The sequence below is a fragment of the Lissotriton vulgaris genome, chromosome 4_1 (genome assembly GCF_964263255.1).
Source record: "Lissotriton vulgaris chromosome 4_1, aLisVul1.2, whole genome shotgun sequence".
Taxonomy (NCBI): domain Eukaryota; kingdom Metazoa; phylum Chordata; class Amphibia; order Caudata; family Salamandridae; genus Lissotriton; species Lissotriton vulgaris.
In genome coordinates this window covers 1,470,743,615-1,470,764,085 of record NC_141691.1, presented here as the reverse complement: position 1 = coordinate 1,470,764,085, position 20,471 = coordinate 1,470,743,615, and the positions used below count along the sequence as shown (strand labels likewise).

Below are 20,471 nucleotides of genomic sequence, written 5' to 3'. Positions count from 1 at the left end.
AGCCACAGAAGAAAGCTGAAGGTAGAGGACCTCGGTTGCCCTCCTCACCATCATTGCAAATGAGGCTCCCTCCTCCATAGCCATGGCAGGAGGCACGACCAAGCCAGTATCTAGGGAGGTGTCCAGTCCACTGGCATACGTCAGATCCTCACACCAGGTGTCCTCATTGAGATCTACGGGATGGTATTCATAAGGACAAAGTGTCCCTTACCAATCTTCCTCAAGTCCGAGCCCAAAGGAATAGGACTTAGGTTCTGATCTGGATGACAAGGCTCCAGCTGGCACTGGTGTCGGTGTCGGAAGATTCCCATCCGGCTCTGTGTCGGAATTGGGGATCAGAATGGGGACAACAGTGGAGGCGGCGCTGGGAGCATTATCAGTGGGGCTGGAGCCAGGGAAGGTTGAGGTGGCTCAACTGACATAGGTCTGGATCCATCAGTGGATCCAGAGGGGCCCAACAGGTGCCAAGGAGGAACCTGCCAACAGAAGACCGGTAGGGGCCCTTCCCGTACCTGCAGGGCCTAAAGGCGCTCCAGCAGGAAGGGTACACCTAAATATTAAATGCATGACCTCTTAAAATTCTCAAAGTTGGGCGGGAGTCGCTCCAGCTCCCTGAAACTATGGGAGGTGCGGAGACAGCCCATGCGCAGGCTTAACCGCGGAGCAAAACCTCGAGTGTCGACTCCCCATCGTCTCGTCAAATGACTTCGATGGACGCAGTGAGGTCAAAGACCACTTCGGTTTCCTGCTTTTCCATTTTTTTTACGGGAATAGGATGACTTTGACTGCAACGAATGTCAATGGCTCCGCGACCAATCCCAGGACCTTCCTCTCAACAAGGGTCGAGACCACTGTTCCCAATAATGTGCGTGCATGAGCACGCGCACCTCTGTTAAATGTAGTGCGCAGTGCTGATTGTGGAGCCCGCGCACACACAGCATATCAAACAAGAAAGTTAGTGCCACTGCTTTTAAAAAGCGAGCAGCGCGAAAAACTGGTGTTTCTTTGATGTAGACCCCGGCTGCGGTGCATACTGTGTGCTTTTGTTTAAGTATTCATGTTAATTGCAGCGCCGTCACGAGCTGAAATTAACATGAATACTTTAAACAAAAGCACACAATCTGCCTATTACCCTCCAGCTGCGCTCTATTAAGAAAAGAAATACAGCAAGTCTACAAACAGGGTGTGAAAGGCACACATTGTGTTTGTAGACTTGCTGAATTTCTCTTCCTAACAGAGTTGGGCTGCGAGGAGATTGTGTGACTTTGTTAAAGTTTTCAGGTTAATTGCAGCTCCAGACAGGCACTGCGATTAACCTGAAATCTTTAACAAAGGTACACAATCACTCCAGCTGTTAAGAAAAGAAATGCAGCAACTCTACAAACACCGCGTGAGAAGCACACGTCGTGTTTGTAGACTTGCTGAATTTCTCATCCTAACAGAGCGCAGCTGTGGGTTGATTTACACTCTTCTGTGCTTGGCATAGTGTGCTACCCTACTTGTATTTTCCCCGTTTCTATCATTACATCCAGATATATGATACAACAAGCAACATCATACCCAAGGCTTTAAGTGGGATGAAAAAAACTGGGGGGTCTCGCAAAGGGGCGTGGCCAGTGTAATTAAGGGCGTGGCTTAAGACACATACTCAAAAAATCTGTGCTTAGCATTGTGTATCACCCGACTTGTATTTTGCTGTTTCTGTCATTGCATCCAGATATAAGATACAACAAGTAACATAATACCTACAAGTCAGGACTATTGGCTTTGTCAATGTTTTTAATTGCATAAGATAAATAAACAGCAACTATAGCTTGTATGTAATATTGAAAAGGATTCAACTTAAAGCCCTGGTGACACCAAAACAATGTTGCTGCTCCTGAGTTCCAGAAAGAGAAGGGAAATCCAGAGAGAAAATGACTCTCTTTAAAGGATTTCCCATCCCCTGCAAGTAGGGTGACTAGATCGTGCGACCCAAAAATAGGCGCAATTAGGATAGAGGAAGGACTAGAAACTTACATCAATAAAGTGGCAAATAATGACAGTCCTCTTCCTCATAGAAACACAGAACAGGCACTACGGAAATAAATAAAATGTAATTTTTAAAACCAGTATCATGCCTGTTAATTAAACTGCTTACTTATACCAGGTGCTTAGTAGCCCTGCTTTGGACACCTAAAAAATTGCCTCTCACTGTTTTAGTTCACCCTCTCAAAAAAACGGGACATGAGCCACTTTTACCAAAATCTGCCAGGAAAATTGGAAGCAAGTGTTAGTGAAGAGAATACTCCCGACAGATGGATCAGTCATTTACACACTTGCAGCGGCCATCTGCTCAGCCCTGCATCTTGGCAAGATTACAAATCTTGGCAAGGCCTAACCACCCTTAATTCGTTCAGGTCAGCACGGTTACATAGAGCAAGCGTTTAGAAATGACAAGATGGCAAAAAAGGCTCTTTATAGAACCCCCCAACGTCGATATGCTGAGACGCTACTTCTTAAGCATTGCCATACCACACTCACTGTCTTCTCTGACAAATCTTTTGGCCTTTTTTTCTTCTACTTCCTAGCTGCTCTCGCCATCTCCTTCTCTTCTTTTTCTTCTTCCTCATATGAGTCCTGCTCCACGTTTACCGACTTTCCCCTTCTCCTCTTCCCATTCATGTCTCCATTTCCCTCTCACTGCTTGTTCTTTGCTTTCTCTCTTACTGGTTTTCCATTCTCCGTTCTCCCTCCCAGTTCTCCAAAGCCGCTGGCTGCCTTCCTCTTTCCGTCCCTCTCTTACCAATTTCTCCATTACCCCTTCCCCATTTCTCGTCTTTGCGCCCAGACTTTTTTTCTAATTTGTTCCTCTCTCCCCCTTTCTGAGCACTAAATCCTATTTCTCACTAGTCTCCTCTCCTTTTCCTTCAGGCCATGGTACAATTTTGAAAATACATACCTCTATCCCTGAATATTACATGGAAGCACATTTAGAATTTGGACCAGTGTGCCTCTGCAGTGTCGGTGACCGGGCCAAAAAGGATAATGAAAAAGCTGAAAGTGGATCATAAATCCAAAGCTGTTCTCATCAGGGGCCCCAGAAATAAGTTTGGTCCAGGCACTCAAAATCCTTAAGATGTCCCTGTGCATTTGTTAAAGTTTTTAGGTTAATCGCAGCACCCATCATGAGCTGCAATTAACACGAAAACCTTAACAAATGCACACAATCACCCTGCAGCCCAAACCTATTAGGAAAAGAACTGCAGCAAAATAGCTGCCAAGGTTTCAAATTGCAATGTGGGATGTTTTCATAATTTCACTGTAATTATTAGTGCCATTTGAACGGCTTTAGTGCTGGTGGCGCCTGGTGTGACAATGTTTGTTGGCGCCACAATGACCACCTCTGCCACGGATACTCTCATTACCAACCTTGAACAGTGACCCTCAAGTCTCCATAACCCCTCTCTCTTTCATATTTATTTTTTTAATACACCACTCATACCAGTGTAAGGTGTTAAGCACTTTACATCGCAAACACATTACACAAAGACACTGAATCATAGTGTGTAAAAATCAATGTATAGGAAATGTTAAATCAGACAGAGGAATAAAATGTCTCTTCTTAACAGAGCTGGGTTGCTAGGGTTTTAAGCAAACGTTTGGAGTGATATTCGGAGTTGCATACACAAGCAGTGTGGTTCCTGGCGCACATAGCCATGGCTGCAGCGCACAGAGACCCTACACTGCCCCACACAGAGGAAAAAATTAGAGCGAACATGGATCAAGACCATTGCAGCGTTGCAAGACGACCGTCAAATAGCTTGAAGGATCACAACCACAAGGCCTTGGGGTTCATGAACAGACTATCGAGGCAGGTCTTGGTTTTGCGGTCATACTCAAGGCACCAGAGACAAACAAGGTGAGAGTCCGTCACCGACAGTTGTCAGAGACAGGCGCTTGAATGCAGTCTTTCTCATTGACATCCCTGCTACACAACAAGACAAGTCTCGAAAAACTTTGACAAAAAGTTAAAAAAAATAGTAAAAAAATTACTGAGGGTAGCTCTGGATCTGCGCTGACTGGCACGAAAAGAAAAGAACTGACGTCAGCGTGCTGGGAAGGTGCCAATATATGCACTGTGCATGTCACTTTAGGCATGGACAATGCCACATGGAGCAAAATGGCGCCACCTAATGGTATGCAGGGGTACTGCTTACGCAAAATTTCCAGATGCCTGGGGATAATTCTAAGGTAAGGAATCTATAGCTATAAGTTTCTATCAGATAATCTATATGCAGGGGCAACAAATGTAATACTACACACACACATTGTTTACATTTAATATGAATTACATTCATAAACTTAATTGCAGGGTTATGGTTAGGATTCCAATGGAGAACTATATAAATAAAAAACAAGTTAAAGAAACGGTTAGTAGTAAGGGTCAAGTTTAGAGATTAAGAAAAAGTGAAAACAAAGGTCCAGCGTAGCCCCAATGAAAGGAATCCTCTGGTCTGGGATTACAGAGGATTTGCTGAGACTGATCGAAAAGCCCAATTCATGGAGCAGAAGGAAAAAACTGTAGAGGGAATTAAAGGCCTCTGGATGTTGGTTAGCGATGGCAAAATGAATAGACATGGAATCGCTGTAACACCTTGTAAAGAAGTTTTTAATGATGTGATGAACCTTGCAATGGACACTTTGACTCCCCTCTCCCTGGGACAGATCTCAGAATTTTTTTAGGATTATCACAGTAGAACTTGGAACTATGTATCCTTGCCACACAGCCAGTCCTTTATCTGCAAACCGATAGGATGAAACACAGTAATGATCACCATGAAGGATCGTGCAGAAATGGGTTGACAAGCTTGAGTACCAAGACAAGTGTGAGTCTCTCGTTCTCTCCTTAAGTGCAGACAAACTGCAGTAAAATCAACGGTATCGTTTCTCCTGGAGGAACAAGACTTAAGACCCCTTTATCAGAATCATATAATCATATTTGGCCATCCCTTTCCCCACTCGTCTCACTTAAAATGTTCGACATTTTTCATTTCTAAATGTTGTTATTTTTTTGGGACGTTGCTCGGTGCACATCTGTTCACTAAGACATTTGCAATCAGTATTACATGTCAAGACAGTGAGGCACAGTTTCTATGGCTCTGCAGTAGTGTGAGAGATAGCGGAGAATCTACAAACAGGATCACTAAAACATACTGAACATGACACAGCAGGGGACCCAATCAGCCCCATGCCCCCCCCACCCTCCCCCGCCCCCTCACAATCTCCCAGTCAGTCCCTCTTGTGTCTCTGTATTGACTCCATTTGTCCCACACCTTATCGAATTACTTAGGACAACCCCTATGATAAATCAGCCTTTTCGCTTGCCAACACCAATCCAGGTCATTCTCCAATTCCCTTACGCTCAAGATCTGATTTCTAAATGTTTTTTAATACAAAACCGAGACTACCTCATTCCATAATCTTTCACAGTCTCACTCTTATCTTCTCAATTGCAACCCGCCACTGAACTGGACAATAAGTCTTACACCACTTTTCCTTTTTCATGACATACTAGATTACAAAGCTTTGTTCTGGACTGTGAGAAAGGATTCGACCCACCTCAATACCTGAGCTTGAATGAGCATCAGATGATCTAAATGACTGAGAAGAAAGGTGTGGTATGTGATCTTGAAAGATACTGGTAAATCAGAAAGGACCAGTGCTATGTCCCTGCCTCTCAGACGAAGCAGCTTCTCCCTGGTGTCTATGATTGCTGTCTACGTTAAAACCACCCTGTGGTGACTAAGAGATCTAAAAAGAGTAACTGGACCTTAAATTCTTCTTTTGTAGTTTGCCTACACCAGAGTCGGTGAAGATGGAAAGAAAAATCACATAATTGGCAGTATCAAAAGGCATTATTTAACAAAGCCAAGCCATCCACTGTCATCTGAATATTCTGTTTTTCATCTGCACTGCAGGAAGAATATCTTGCTCTGGCAAGCAGGCTCGATTCAACATGACCATCGTACAATTCACTTGCAGGAAGTAGGGCAGAATTGTGAAATTGATAAAATGATTATTGAGTAGATGGGGCAAAGCAGATCTCTCTTGCTCAGCTGTGTTCGCCAGTGTATATCAAAGATCTTTATGACACACATTTCTTTTCTTTAAGGAGTTGCACAAGTCTTCAGTTGAGGTAATGATACTTGTAACCTTACAGGAACGTTACCTCTAGAGAAATGGCAAAACATTCCTGGCTATTTGCAGCTACTTTGATGAAAGCAGCATTTTGTTGTTTTTTGGCTTTAGCAATCACTTTTTTATAGTCACTATTGTGATTTCTGCAGGATACTTTATAATAATAACTTGCTATTTATAGAGCCGTTCATACTGGACTTTAGTCACTTACACAAACAGACATATATTCCTATTTAGCTCAGTGTGACAATCGCCAGTGTGTGTGTTTATATGCATACTAGCAGCCCGCCCCGGCGTTGCCCGGGGCAGAAGGTGGCTGGGGGCAGCATCGCAGCAGGAGAGGCGCAGGAGAGTGGCCGGGAGCAGCAGAGCGTACTTACAGTGTTTCCTTGCTCCGGTTTTGTTGGTCCTGGCTGCTTCTGCCCACGCTCGTGTCCGCTGTTCCCCCCGACGTCCCAACTTTGAGGAAAAGGCTTCCGAGCACTCATGGCCCCCGCCCGTCCCTCCGCCCGTCCCTCGGTGCGCACCCGCGTCTCTTGTCTGCTGTTTCCCCCGACGTCCCGACTTTGAGTAAAAGGCTTGTGAGCACTCATAGCCCACGCCCGTCCCTCGGTGCGCACCCGCGGCTGCTTCACTTACCTCAGCTGCCGCTCCTCCCTGCGCTGCTGAGTTTACCGCTCCACTGCTCCTCACCGCTTGTCCGCAGCTCGCCGCTCCTCCCCGCCTGTCCGCAGCTCCTCTTGCTCCTGAACGCCGCTCCTCCCCGCGCTCCCGATGTCATCACGCATGTCGCGGCCGGCGCTACTTGCAAGGGACTACTTTTTTTTTATGCCTAAATTTTTTAAAGAACGTATATTTTTTCTTTTTATATAGCCTATGTCCTTCTGCTTGCCCTGAGGTTTCCAAAGATGTATTTGGTGTTTGGATTGGTGGTGTACTTTTCGAGTTTACCTGGCTCAAAGGACACAGTTCTCTCTTTATAATAGTAGTATAGATGTCCCTTAAAAACACACAGTTAAAATGAGTTAATGTTACAAACCAAAACCATAAACCTGATGTTCCCCAGTTATGTTTAACTCTATAAAACCTAGCTTGCACCCCCGCCATGCAACCCATAACTTGCACACAAAATTCCAATGCTCCCATTCGTGGGCTCACGCTGGTCCTTTTCGAAGATCCGTGGACTCAGTACTGAATTTCATGAATCTTGGGGAAGTTCCAACATTGGTCGAAAAGCCCTTGTGTGCACAAGGCTAGGTTAAAGGACATTGGCCATGAGCCAGTGACAAAATGTTGTATTTTATATTGAATTCTGGGGGGTACCCAGTGGCGGGCCCCTAGCCTGAGTGGGGGATACTCCCATGCCTACTTATGGTGCTTCTATTTTTTTTTTTCAGGGCTCTGGGACCAAGTCTTGTAGAGGATGAAAGTTTTTCTTTAAGTTACGGCAAAGGATTTATAGGGCTTAGGGTCCTTACACATGGCTTTTGCTTTACAGACCTGGTTTTTGGTTTACAAACCAGAAATAGACGCTAGAAGCAAAAATTCCCTCATCCAATCATATTTTTCAAAATTGGATTTGCGGAAGGTCCCTGAATTCGGCTTGCTGAACTCCAAGGACTAACACCTATCCCTAACTTTTTAATTCTTTCAAACCAACACAAACTTTTTTTAATCATCAATGTATCGAAACGTACTGACCATATTTACATCAAATCAAGCAAAGACCTTTCCTAGTATAAAGTTCAAGTTTTGTGTCATTCTGTTCAATGGGTTTTTTTCAGCACCCCACAGCAAGGAACGATAAACGTCACTTTTCAGACACCCATTTCTTTTTTTTCCCTCCCACCCTAGATCTGCATGAAACTTGCCATGTCAAATGTAAACTAGATGAACTTTCCTTGGACAAGGTCATGCAGATTCGTCAAACAGCACCAAAGTTATTAAGAAAGCATAAAAATCCCTTTTCAATGAAAACCCTCAGCGAAGCATAACTACAGAGGTGCTATCGCCACCTAATACACACACAAAATATATATAGCGCCCATTTAGTTGAGCATAGTAAGTGGCTCGTAGTTCACTGCCATGTGCTCTCTAAAGACTTACAATTGAGATACCTATTAAAAGAGAAAATACGCACACAAGCCCCCCTCACTCTCTTCACTCCCCCCCCCCCTCCCCCCCACAACTTGCCTCTTCTTCTGAGGGTTGCTCAGAGTTGCCTTAAAAGCACTCTTCGCCTTACTAAGCACGTTCCCCAATATGCCCCGGCTATTTCGTTGCTTGGGCTCTCTTTGCCGGGAGCCGCCTCGCCAGTGGCTGCCTCCAGAGGCGGGAGGAGGCTGGTATTACCTGTATGGAAGACCCTCATGCCGACAGGCTGCTACTGCCATTCAAGGTTCTGGTGGAACAGTATGCCCATCCTTAGGACCAGTTTCCCCTTTATGCTTCCCTCTGGTGGGTGCTGGAGGATATTTGGGGAGCACAGGCCCTGATCCAAACACCCATCAACTCCTGCAAATACGTCACACTATGGGCGGGGGCCGTAGATTAATTACCTGGGTTACCAGGGCCATTCTTGTGCACACACAGATTTCACTCCAGCTATTGAAAAACTGGTTGCATCACCAAATGTTTTACTAGTTTTCTGGTCATAGTCATAAAAAACAAACTCGACTCCTGAATAAATATCTAGGATTGACCTATCAGACAAAGCCCTCACTTGAAAAGTAAAGACCTTGTAAGCGTATCATGTTGATACAAAAACACCCAGCTGTCCCAAATAAATAGCAGCACAATACAAGCCAGAATGTATCTCTTCTCTAGGGGTTTCCTTACCTGGGAACAGCAAGCCTCCTGCTGAAGCAGATTTAGAGAGCTATTGCTCAGGCAGGAGTCAGAGTCTGATATTAGCCCTGCACTTTCAATTGTCTTGGACTGGCTCCATTCGTTGTTGTGATCCTCACTCTCCACTTCACTGTCTTTGTCCCAGTCAATGAACCGCTGTTCTTCACCTAAAGGAAAGGCAAAGAAAGATCTTTACATTCTTGATCAGCGAAGGCTTTATTGACTTGTGGGGCTTTTTTCAAGACAAGAACGCAGTGGGGTAAAACAACACAGAATCTAATCATGAACCCAAATTTATCATGACATGGCAATCTGTGAAACAAATTCGTTTCTTTTGTAAAAATAACTAGTTTAGGGCAGGGTAAATCATAAGCTTTTAGAAAATAAAATTATTGTACACAAGTCACTGAACAAAAATTGTGAACACAGAAAGAATCATTAAAATTGAACTGTCTGCAAAACCCACCTGTCCGACGTGATGGTGCGGCAGTGGGGGAGGTGATGGTGGATCCTGCCGCTCACTGGCGCTCAGTGGCCCTGAAAGGTCAGACTAGGAGGGTTTGGAGTCCGCTGCAGAGGGGGCAGTGGTGGACTGGCATGCCCGCTGGCCCCCAGAACCACAGCGAAGGTTCCCACGTCCACGGCTGTGCTGGGGCTAAACAGCTTGCGCTGGCCTGTGGCGCTGGAGGGAACGTGGTGTGGCACCGCTTCCATAGCCACGAAAGGCAGACTGCGTAGGGTGGCTGGTGGAGAGGCCCAAGGACCTGGCCGTAGCTCGAGAGTCCTTAAAGTTTTCAAGCGCGTTGTCTGCATTGATGCCGAAAAGGCCTCGGCCATCAAAAGGCATGTCCACAAGAGTGGTTTGGACATCACCTGAAAAACCAGTCAAACTCAACCAGGCGTAGCGTCGAAGGGCTACCGACGAGGAAATCGTCTTGCCTAGTGAATCGGCAGTATCCAGCCCACAGCAGATGGTAAACTTCGCTGCGTCTCTCTCCTCAGCGACTGCACGGGGAAAGCACGGCCCGGGCCTCCTCCAGGCACTGTGGCAGCACTTACGCTACTGTATCCCACACAGAGTGGGTGTAACGACCCAACAGACATGCAGTGTTTACCAACCACAGTCCCAAGCTGGAGGAAGAAAACATCTTCTTCCCAAGGTGGTCCAGCTTTTTGGTTTCCCTATCAGGTGGTGCTTTAGGGAATGCACCTTTGGACATGGAGGCTTGGATCACCAAGCTCTCAGGGGTGGGGTTTTAGGAGAGGAAAGTGGGGTTGCCCAGGGCCGGGCGGTGGCGTCGGGCAATCATCCTGTCCACAGGTGCCCCAGTGTTGGGCCTGGACCAGGTGCCCAAAAGACGTTCGTGAGGGCTTCATTAAACGCCAGCAGTGGCTCTGAAGAGCTCGTTGCGAGTTGAAGCACCTCTGTCAGGAGGTTAGTCCTGACAGCCACCGTAGGTAGCTCAAGGTGGAGAGCCTCGGCCGCCCTACGCAACACCACTGTGTATGATGCTCCCTCCCCTGTAGCAACGGTAGGAGGACCCAACATGCCAAGGTCTGGGGAGGTATCCAGACCACTGGCTTCCCTCAGTTCCTCTCGCCAGTCCGGTTCACAACCTAGCTGGTCAGTTAAAGGGTCCCCAAACCCCTCCCAGTCCTCCTCAACCTCCTCTGGCTGCCAATCTGGTCTCAAAGAGCCAGGGTAGAACAGGGGCACAAAAGTACTCGTTGGCGTCGGATCCTGCGCCAGTCAACTGCGGTCCAGCTCCGTGTCTACCTCGAGATGGAGGCCGGGGTCGACGTCGGCTGGGGACACAGTCCACTCCGGTTGCGGACGTGGTGCTGGTGGAGTCGACACCGGGTGAGGTGATACAAGGTCGCCCAGTGCCGATCCGGATCCAGACCGGGATCCAAGGGGACCCTGCGGTGCCGAGGCCGGAGCTGCAGGCGTCGAAGGCCCCGGGCCCCCAGCAGAGTCCGCAGGGCCCGAAGGCGCGCCGGCAGAGCCGGGCTGCCCAAAGATGGCATGCATCGCATCGTAGAAAGTTTGAAGCTGGGCACGGGTCGCTCCACGTCCTGGGAAGGGAGGGGAGCCCAGAGCTAACACTGCGGGCTCCGCACGCGTAGCCGCAGGAGTGGCACCACCAGCATCCCTTGTCGCATCGGCCGATGGACGGGGAGAAGTTGAAGAGCGACAGTGCTTCTTCGACTTCTTCTTGTGCTTTGACTTACCTGACCCTGAGTGCAAAGACTTAAAGGAAGAATGGTGGTGGCTTCGCAACCGGTCCCTTGACCTCTTATGCAACTGGGACCTTGAGCGGCGCGGAGCCGACTGCCGGGCTTCGAGTAGCTTTCGGGACCCCTCTCGGAAAGACTTCGGGGCCATGGACCGGCAGTCGGAGCACAACTTGAGGTCGTGGTCGTGCTCCAGGCAGTAGAGGCACACACGGTGCGGATCTGTCACCGATATCAGCCAGTTACTGGAACCGCAAGCCTTGAAGCCGGGCATCCCTAGTGCACCAGGAGTTGATGGCCTCAAAAAACGAAGTCGACAAAAGTTGAGAAAAAAGCCAGTCAAAAAGTGACTGGGGGTACTGCTCTGTCCGGGTCTGTGCTGGCTGCCACCAAAAAAGAAAGAACTGACATCAGTGTGCGAGGGAGGTGTCTAAGTAGCCATCGCAAAGCAAACACAAGGAGATGATGGACTGGGCGCTGAAACTTTTCAGACACTCACCACAGTCACAGATCTGGGTTGCATCCATCATCATGGTTTAGCTCACTTCGCCACCTCAGTTCAGTCCCAGCTATATACAAATCAGTCTTGACCCTGTAATTCATGGGAACAGTCCAGCCCAAACTGCCAAGGCAGATCTAGCCTGAACCGGAAACAAGCATCCTGGGACCGGTTTCTGGGTAACACCTTTCATCAGCCAGGCTAGCTTGAATCCAGTGGCAAAGTGAGCAAGGGACCCACATCTGGGGATACCCTGCCAGCTTAGGGCGAACAAAGCAAACACAAGGCGATGGACGGAGCACTGAAACTTTTCAGACACTCACCCCCAGTCACTGATCTAGGTTGAATCCATCATCATTGTTTAGCTCACTTCGCCACCTCATTTCAGACCCAGCAATATGCAAATCAATCTTGACCCTGTGCCTCATGGGAACAGTCTAGCCTGAACTGCCAAGCCACCGCAACGTCATCCCGGCGACCACGACGTCGAACGCGGAGTTGACCGACGCCACCTTCCGACACGCAGGGGTACTGCTGATGAAAAAGCTTTCCGGATCCAGTCTGACGCCTGGGGGCAATTCTAAGGTAAGGAATCTATAACTAATTGTTTCTTTCAGATATTCGACTGTGGCTGAATCAGATTAAACTGCCACAGCTAGAAAGCTTGCAAATTCGAACATGAATGCACAAGTCCAAAATTCTTCGTAGAATTTGTCAAGCAAAATGCATCTTAGGGCATCAGCGTGACCCCAAGATAACTGAAGACCAAAACTCGTGAGAAACACTTTTGCACATGATTTTGGCTTTGTACTTCTTGTGAGTGTCTAAACAGATGTGGACATGTGGAGGGATAAGGGCACTTGGGCATCACTCACTTGTGGGCTGGATAACCTGGGGCAACTTTAGGTGGCAAACACTGCAGGCCTGCTCATGGGTGTGGGATGAAGAGCAGGATCCTGGAAAGAAGGAAGGAATAGGACCATATAAGGCCCGGTAGAGGCCAACGTACAGACAGCGGAAGCTGGAGAGTGTGATGGCACTGCATCTGCATATCCCAATGGATCACCTGCAGTGAGTCAGCAGAAAGAACAGGAAGAAGGAGAGCCAGTATGGTGGAAGTAAAGCTTCCTACCTTAGGGTGGTTTCCAATAGAAGCAAGAGCAGTTCTGGTGATACAAACTATAATGAAGTGAGCTGTATATCACAGAAGAATGATTCTGACACGTTCAGGTAAGTAGGAGCAGATTTATTAGGAACTTCATCCACCAGCGCGCCTTCCAACTACAACCCCGATTCCTCTCATCTAATCCATTCAACATTCCATAGTAAGATTAAAGCCTCTCCACTAGTAAGTAGAAAGGAGTATATCATGTCTCCCTTCATTCAGAAAAAAATTCTGAATCATTCAGATCTGATCACAGTAAAAAGAAACTGAAAACAGCAGGAAGAACAGGACAAATGTTCACTAACATGGAGAATATTGTCTTACTGAAAGACAAAGTCATGTAGATATTGTGTTTTTTCAACCTTGAACTTTTTTATTCTCACCTCTCACAACTATCTCCCTTTCACTTTCAGACCTAACATCCACACTCCTTTGCACCTCAACACTCTAGTCTACATCCACTCAGGAATTCCTAACTACAATTCAAATTTTGTTCCAAATACAACCATTCTCTGTTTTGATAGCATTGCTAAATAATTTGACAACTCTAATTTCCTTGAAAATTTAGGTCATTTAGCACAAACAACTGGAATATTAATTGTAACCCAGTTACCCACATCAACCTTGATCTCCACTGCACATTTCCTCAAATCAAATATCGCTTTCCTTTCATTTCGTAAACTATTTAATGTTCCCTCCAAGTACTAGGATACTGATCACAAAAACCTTCCGTCTATTTCATTCAACCTGGGCAGATTTTATTTGAGGGAACTCAACCTTTAAATAGCACAAACAGAACCTTCCCTGTAGAAACATGCAGAGATATCCTGATCCTGTAAGCTGTTAAATGCTTCAGTAACTCCTGATTCCAGTTTAAACTTCACACCAGTTGTATACTTTTTGCACAATGTATATTCATTCTTTCCAATGCACCATTAATTTCTGAATAATACAGTGATGATCTTTTATGTTCAATTCTACACTTCAGTTGATAGTTCTCTATAACTTTTGAGAAGAATTAGTATCTATTGTCAGAGAGTAAAAATCTAGGATACCTTTCACGCCAAAAAACTTTTTCCAGAATTCTGATGAAACCATTACTGACAATGTCTCTTACAACCTTACCTTCCACTCATCCTGAATAAACATCCAAGCGATCAATCAATTATGGTGTGGAATATTTAAAAGGGATCGATCCAACCAGATCAATTGCTACTTCTTCCAGTGAGTATGTGGACAACTGCAGGCAAATCAATGGCTGTTTTCTCACTTGCAGGCATTTGCCACTTGAGGTTGATTCATATGCCTTTTTTGCTACGACTACAGCATGCATCTATTCAGTAGCTCCCTTCACTTTCATAACATCCATTTTACATATCTATCAAGATCACACTCTAACTCAGTGTGAGAGGCTGGCTCAGTATATGATGTACACCTATGTAAGTGGACACCCTGCACTAACCCAGACAACCCTTATGGTGATTTTAGTGGTCTTAGACAACCTTAGAAAGCTCCTTAAGTGGTAGCTGTGGAGAGCAGCTTTCAGGCTTAGTCCAAAAGAAGTGTAAAGCAGCTTGTTTTACCAGAACATAATGTTTTAGGCATATATTAAATGAAAAAGAAGCACACAATGTATCTATAAAAATATGTATTTATCATATGATACTCGTTAACACATACAGATATCTCCTAGTAGGAGATATACATAATGCACACATTACTTTGCAATAGAAACAGGTAAGTAGCACAGAATACACAGTGGGATCAAACCATAAACTAAAATAGTGGTATGCGAACCACGACTCGAGTTGAGACAATACTCAAAGGACATAGAAGTGCCGGGGACCCAGGGAACAACCCAAGGTGGGTATCTAGGAGCCCCACGGAGGTTGTGTGTAGTGTAGGAACACAACTACATTTTTTTTCTTCTTTTTTTAACACTTTATTTTCCAATTTTGCATAAAGAAAAAACATGACAATAAAAATGCAATATAAGGACATGAAGCGACATTAGTGAAAGGTCCAAAAAACATATCCAATGAAACAAAAAATACATACTAAGAAAACAAAAAGCAATGTGATACATAAGTACTGACAAAAACCAATGTGATAGATACGATGAATAAAACAATCCAGTGACATAGCTGAAAACAATATATACTGTCAGTGGCAAATACATAGGAAAACCAAAGACATATTTTTTATCCATATCTCCACTTCCCATCTCTAGTGTTTACAGAGATCTATCCCACACCGGTTGGGTCAATGCCGGCCTGTACCTGTGAATCCTGCGCTAACTGGCGCCTAGAAATGTAGTCCCTATATGGGCCCCAATTGTCGATTGGCATGGAAGAGCTGGGGAGTAAGGTACTAAATTCCTCGCAGTTCACATTACAAAACGCCAGGCTATTCAACCAGGACCGGAGCGTAGGAGCGCGTTTGCTGCCCCACAGTAATGCAATCTCCCGTTTGGCCAAAAGAAAACTGAGTGCAGCTAACCTGCGAACCTTCTTCGGAAAGTTCACTACATAACCCAATAATGCAATCTCTGGTAAAGGAAGGAGTAGCATGGACAATATCTCTCCCAGGGTGGAGTGGACTTCCAGCCAATACTGGTGAATGTTAGGGCAGGTCCACGTTAGATGGGCAAAGTAGGCAAAGGGAGCTAAACATTTCCGACAGTGTTGTGGCCTGGAATTGTCAATTCTGTGTGCGTGGGCCGGAGTTAAGTACATCCGGGGAAGGAATTTAAACTGAAGCAACTTATGACGACGGTTCAGAGAGACGTCAGTCGTGGCTCTACAGCAGTGTTCCCACTGATCATCCGAGATCGGTCTACCCAAGTCCACCTCCCAGGCAGCCCGAAGCCTCGAGTCATCTATTGGTTTAAGCATCCCACACTGTTTATACAATTTGGAGATCAGGTGCGTACCATCTGGGTTCTGAATCAACAAGGTGAGGGGAGGGGTCTCAGCCAGGGCCAAAGGGAAGGAGGGAAATCCAGCTCCCAAAGCAGAGCTATCCGGATGAGAATGAATGTGTCCATAAAGGAGCATTCGCTAAATCGAGTCTCCTCTGTCAGTAAGAATACGTGCCCATCCGTGAACAAGTCTCCGAGGGTACGTATGTTGAATTTCACCAAAGTGCGCTCTACCAAAGTTTCCCCAGTGATTGGGAGAAGGGAGGCATTAGGCAAGGGTAAGGCTGGGGAACACAAAAGGTGTAATCCCAAAAGTCTACGCAGTCTAATCAAAGCCCAGCATGTGGTGGAGACTGTTTGGATGTCTCGGGGGTCCCGAGGGAAGCCGGTGGGAAGAAGCGTAAGAAGCCGTCTCGGAAGAACCAGATCTGCGCCTGGCTTCGAATACGGGATGCGCGCGTCTGGATGGAACCAGGCATATGCGTAGCAACACTGCGCGACTAAATAATACAGATAAAAATCTGGAACACCGAGCCCTCCTCTGTCCGGTGGCAAAGTCAAGATTTTCCAGCTGACACGGGGTGTCTTATCCCCCCAAATCAAGCGAAGCAGAAGAGAGCGGAGCTGTGTGAAAAAAACCTTTGTTAGGGGGACTGGAATGTTATTAAAATAATACAAAAAGCGGGGCAAAACTAGCATTTTAATAATAGCGATTCTACCCGCCATAGACAGGGGTAATCGGAGCCACCTGGTGACCTGCGATTCTAATGCACTAATAGCGGAGCCATAGTTAAGGCGGATTACCGAGGAGGTGTCAAGATGAATATGGACACCAAGATATTTAAATGAATCATCGCACCATTCCAGCGGAAACTCGCACAGCCAAGGCGTGGTGCTGGCAGTAAGAGGGAAAATGGCCGACTTGTGCCAATTGATATGGAGCCCGGAAAAATTGCCGAATCGTACGATTTCCCGAATCAAAGGGGACAGATTGTCTTGAGGCATTCGGACATACAGCACCGTGTCGTCTGCGTACATGGAAAGCAACAGAGGACCTGTGCGAAATTGCAAACCACGTTGCAAATGTTTCTCCTGAAACTGTCTAGCTAACGGGTCCATAGCTAAAATAAAGAGGAGAGGGGACAGAGGACAGCCCTGTCGAGTGCCGCGCGACAAAGGGAAAGGGACAGACAAAGAGCCGTTAAGACGTAACCGGGCAGAGGGCTTAGTGTATAATAGGGTAACAGTGGCAACGAAACACTCCGGCATGCTTATACGACGCATGACTGAAAGAAAAAAGGGCCATTCGAGGGAGTCGAAGACCTTCTCCGCATCAAGTAAAATTGCGGTGGCCAGTGTGGAAAGGTTCAATACGGTGCAACACAGTGAATAACGTCCGGAGATTAAGAGAGGTGGACCTATGGGGGGAAAAGCACGACTGCACAGGGGAGATGATAAATTCCATCAATAGCGATAATCTAATGGCAATGACTTTGGCCAAAATCTTGTAGTCCAAATTTAACAGGGACAGTGGCCTGTACGAGCCGCACAACATAGGATCTTTCCCGGGTTTGGGCAGTAAAATGATCAATGCTTCTCGAAATGTCGGAGGGAGGATACCCACTTCAAGGGCCTCGGCATAGACCTCAACCAAGCGAGGCACCAATATGTCCTTGTATGCTTTATAAAAGTCAGCCGAAAAGCCGTCCAGTCCATGGGCAGAGGCCGCGCGCAAGGCATCAATCGCATCTACGATGCTATACGAAGTGATAGGGGTCAGAAGGAAATCCTGCATGTAACGCTCTAGACAAACCAGAGCCACCTCGGATAAATAAGCCTCTTGGGGGCTGGGGTCCCCAGAGAGGCAAGAGGAATAAAGAGTTTTAAAATAGGGGAGAAATAACTCACTGACCGCAGGGGTGGAGTGGATGGGGAACCATCAGGACCCGTCATAGAGACGATATATGTGGGGCGCGTAACGTGTTGGCCAATAATCGGCCCGGGCGCTCCCCTCCCCATACCGACGCAGAACGCAGTGTTTACTTAGGAACGATAGTTCCCTATCAGCCGCGTCACGAAACTCAGCACACAACTCCAGCCGTCTGGCAATAAGAGCGTCGGAGGGAGAGGAGAGCAATTCGCGGACTGCTGCAGCAATATTCTTCTCTACCTGGTCCAAAGTGGAGCGCAGATCGCGAAGGACGCCGGCATGTTTTGAGATACAGACTCCTCTTATATAAGCTTTAAAGCCCTCCCACAGGACTGCCCACGTGTCGACAGAGCCAGTGTTTAGGTCAAAATAATCTTCTATAGCCTGTCTGACTTCCTCTCTAAAAACGGGGCCCATCAAGGCACGGCCGGGAAAGCGCCACTGCCGCTTAAAACCGCCCGCACGAGGAACAAAGAACTGAAGGAGCACCGGGGAGTGATCGGAAAGGGTGCGTGGGAGAGTCAGGACTGTCCCCAACCAGCCCGCCACCCCGGGGGAGACAAGCCAATAATCAATTCTGGTCCAGGTGTTGTGGAACCCAAAGTAGTGAGTTAAAGAAGGGTGGCGTGTGTGTAGGTGGGACTCCACGTCTACCAAAGCGTACTGTGTGCAAATTTCCCGAAGGGCCAATCGGGCGTGGGGTTTGGAGTCAGGTGTAGAAGCAGTACTGTCCTTAGAGTGGTCCAAAAGAAGGTTAAAGTCCCCGCTCAGGATCAGAAGTCCAGTGTCCACAGAGAGGAGAAGGGGTAATAGGGAATGGAAAAAGGAAGGAGAATCAGTGTTCGGGCCATACACGCATACAAGGGTAACCCTATGCCCCATCAGCAGACCAGTGGCTAACAAAAAACGGCCCTCGGGGTCCTGATGTGTGGTACAATGCACAAAATTAACACTTTTGTGTACAAAAATGGCTACACCCCGCAAATACGTGCTATAATTAGAAAAAAACCTGTGTGGGCCCCACCCAGAAGCCATTGAAGTAACACCTGTGCCTGCCAAGTGGGTCTCCTGCATAAAGAGGATATCTGCTTTGTGTCGGGCTACATAATTCAAAACCTGTCTGTGCTTCCTATTATTATTCAGGCCACGTACATTCTACGTTAACAACGAAAGCCCGGAAGGACCGGGCACATTTCCTAACTGTACCATATATACTGTAACAAAAAAAGGAAGTCAGTGTAAAAATGCATCACATAAAACAAACATCCTCTCCAGCAAATTGGAATATCCATCATTAAACAAAACATAGTCCCCCCACCACCCTCCACCCAACCTCTCACTCCCCAGGAAGAGGAACACCCAAAAATAAGAACCCAAAAAACAAACCATGAAGGTATTCACCATGGGGCATGGCAACGCCACGCCAGTCGGGCAAATCTGCAATCAGACATTATAATAAACGGAAAACGGGAAAAAAACTTGAAAGAGCCCATGTCAGTAGGACACCACAAAGGAGCATTAACAAAAAGAACTGCTCTCAGCCATTCCCTGGTGGGGAGAAAAGGTCCATGCTGGACTGCGACGCCTGCATTGATGGAGAAACGGACCGAGACCCACTCGCCGCCCCGTTGTTGTCTTTCTTGAAGTCGCGAAAGAACTCCTTCGCAGCATTCGGAGTGTCGAAGATCCTAGGCCTGCCATCAATGTCCACCTTGAGACGAGCCGGATATAGCATTCCGTAGCGGAGCCCCAGATTTCTAAGCATGGCTTTGACACTCTGATACTTGCGCCTGGCCTCCTGTACCATGACGGTGAAATCTGGAAAGAAAGAGAGCCTGTTTTCCTGCCACTGGATTTCGCCCATCTCGCGGGCCGCTCTTAGGGCAGTGTCCCGGTCACGAAAGTTCATAAGCCTGGCGAGGATTGGTCTGGGAGGCAATCCAGGCTTGGGGCAGGGGCCCAAGGATCGATGTGCACGCTCGACAACAAAGCCCTGGGTGAAGGATTCTCACCAAAAAGATCAGAAAGAAGCGTTCCACAAACAAGTCCATACGGCCAGTGGCCGTCGTCTCAGGCACGCCGAGAACACGTATGTTATTCCGGCGCCCCAGGGCCTCCAAATCCTCATTTTTTTATAGCTACTTCCTTAAGGATCTTCTCAACCCTCTCCAGCCGTTTCAAAGAAGAGGAAGCCCCATCTTCAAGGTCCGAGACCCCGGATTCCACCACATCCAACCTACGGTTGTGGCCCTGGACCTTTGCGTTCATGTCAGCGAGTTTCTTGTCCAGATCATCAAACCGGGCGTCCAGGGCCTTGAAGCCCGCCCTTATTTCAGCCAACATGGCAGCGGCCAGGGGGGCCGAGCCAGTCGCGTCCTGACGGGGTGCAGCCTCTGTGGCCGAGTCCACTGCAGCATCTGACGTAGCACCAGGCGTCTTATCGAATTGAAACTTGGGCTGCCTAGGGTCCTTTTTAACCATGGTGGCAAACACGATGTTCAAGACTTGCGAGGAAGCCAACCAATAATCAAACCCCTGAGTAGGCCACGTGTAGTAATACAAGAAGGTACCGCCAGGCCAGGTGGGCGAAGGCGGGAATGCAAAGCCGCAATCTCAGAGGCCAGACAGGGAAGCCCGCGCGGGCAACAGTGCAGGCGCAGTAAAGGCCACGATGAAATCCGGGCAACTAGGAGTG

The 20,471-nt window shown here is 47.3% G+C and overlaps 1 protein-coding gene across 1 annotated transcript in view; it reads right to left on the bottom strand.

Moving 5' to 3' along the window:
- The window catches only part of SPIDR (scaffold protein involved in DNA repair), a 2,344,543-nt gene that overhangs the window by 2,182,856 nt on the left and 141,216 nt on the right, over nucleotides 1-20,471 (bottom strand). The window contains exon 5 of the mRNA XM_086965726.1: nucleotides 9,019-9,194. Coding sequence (XP_086821852.1) covers nucleotides 9,019-9,194 — 176 coding nt within the window. The remainder of the gene's footprint in view (nucleotides 1-9,018; nucleotides 9,195-20,471) is intronic.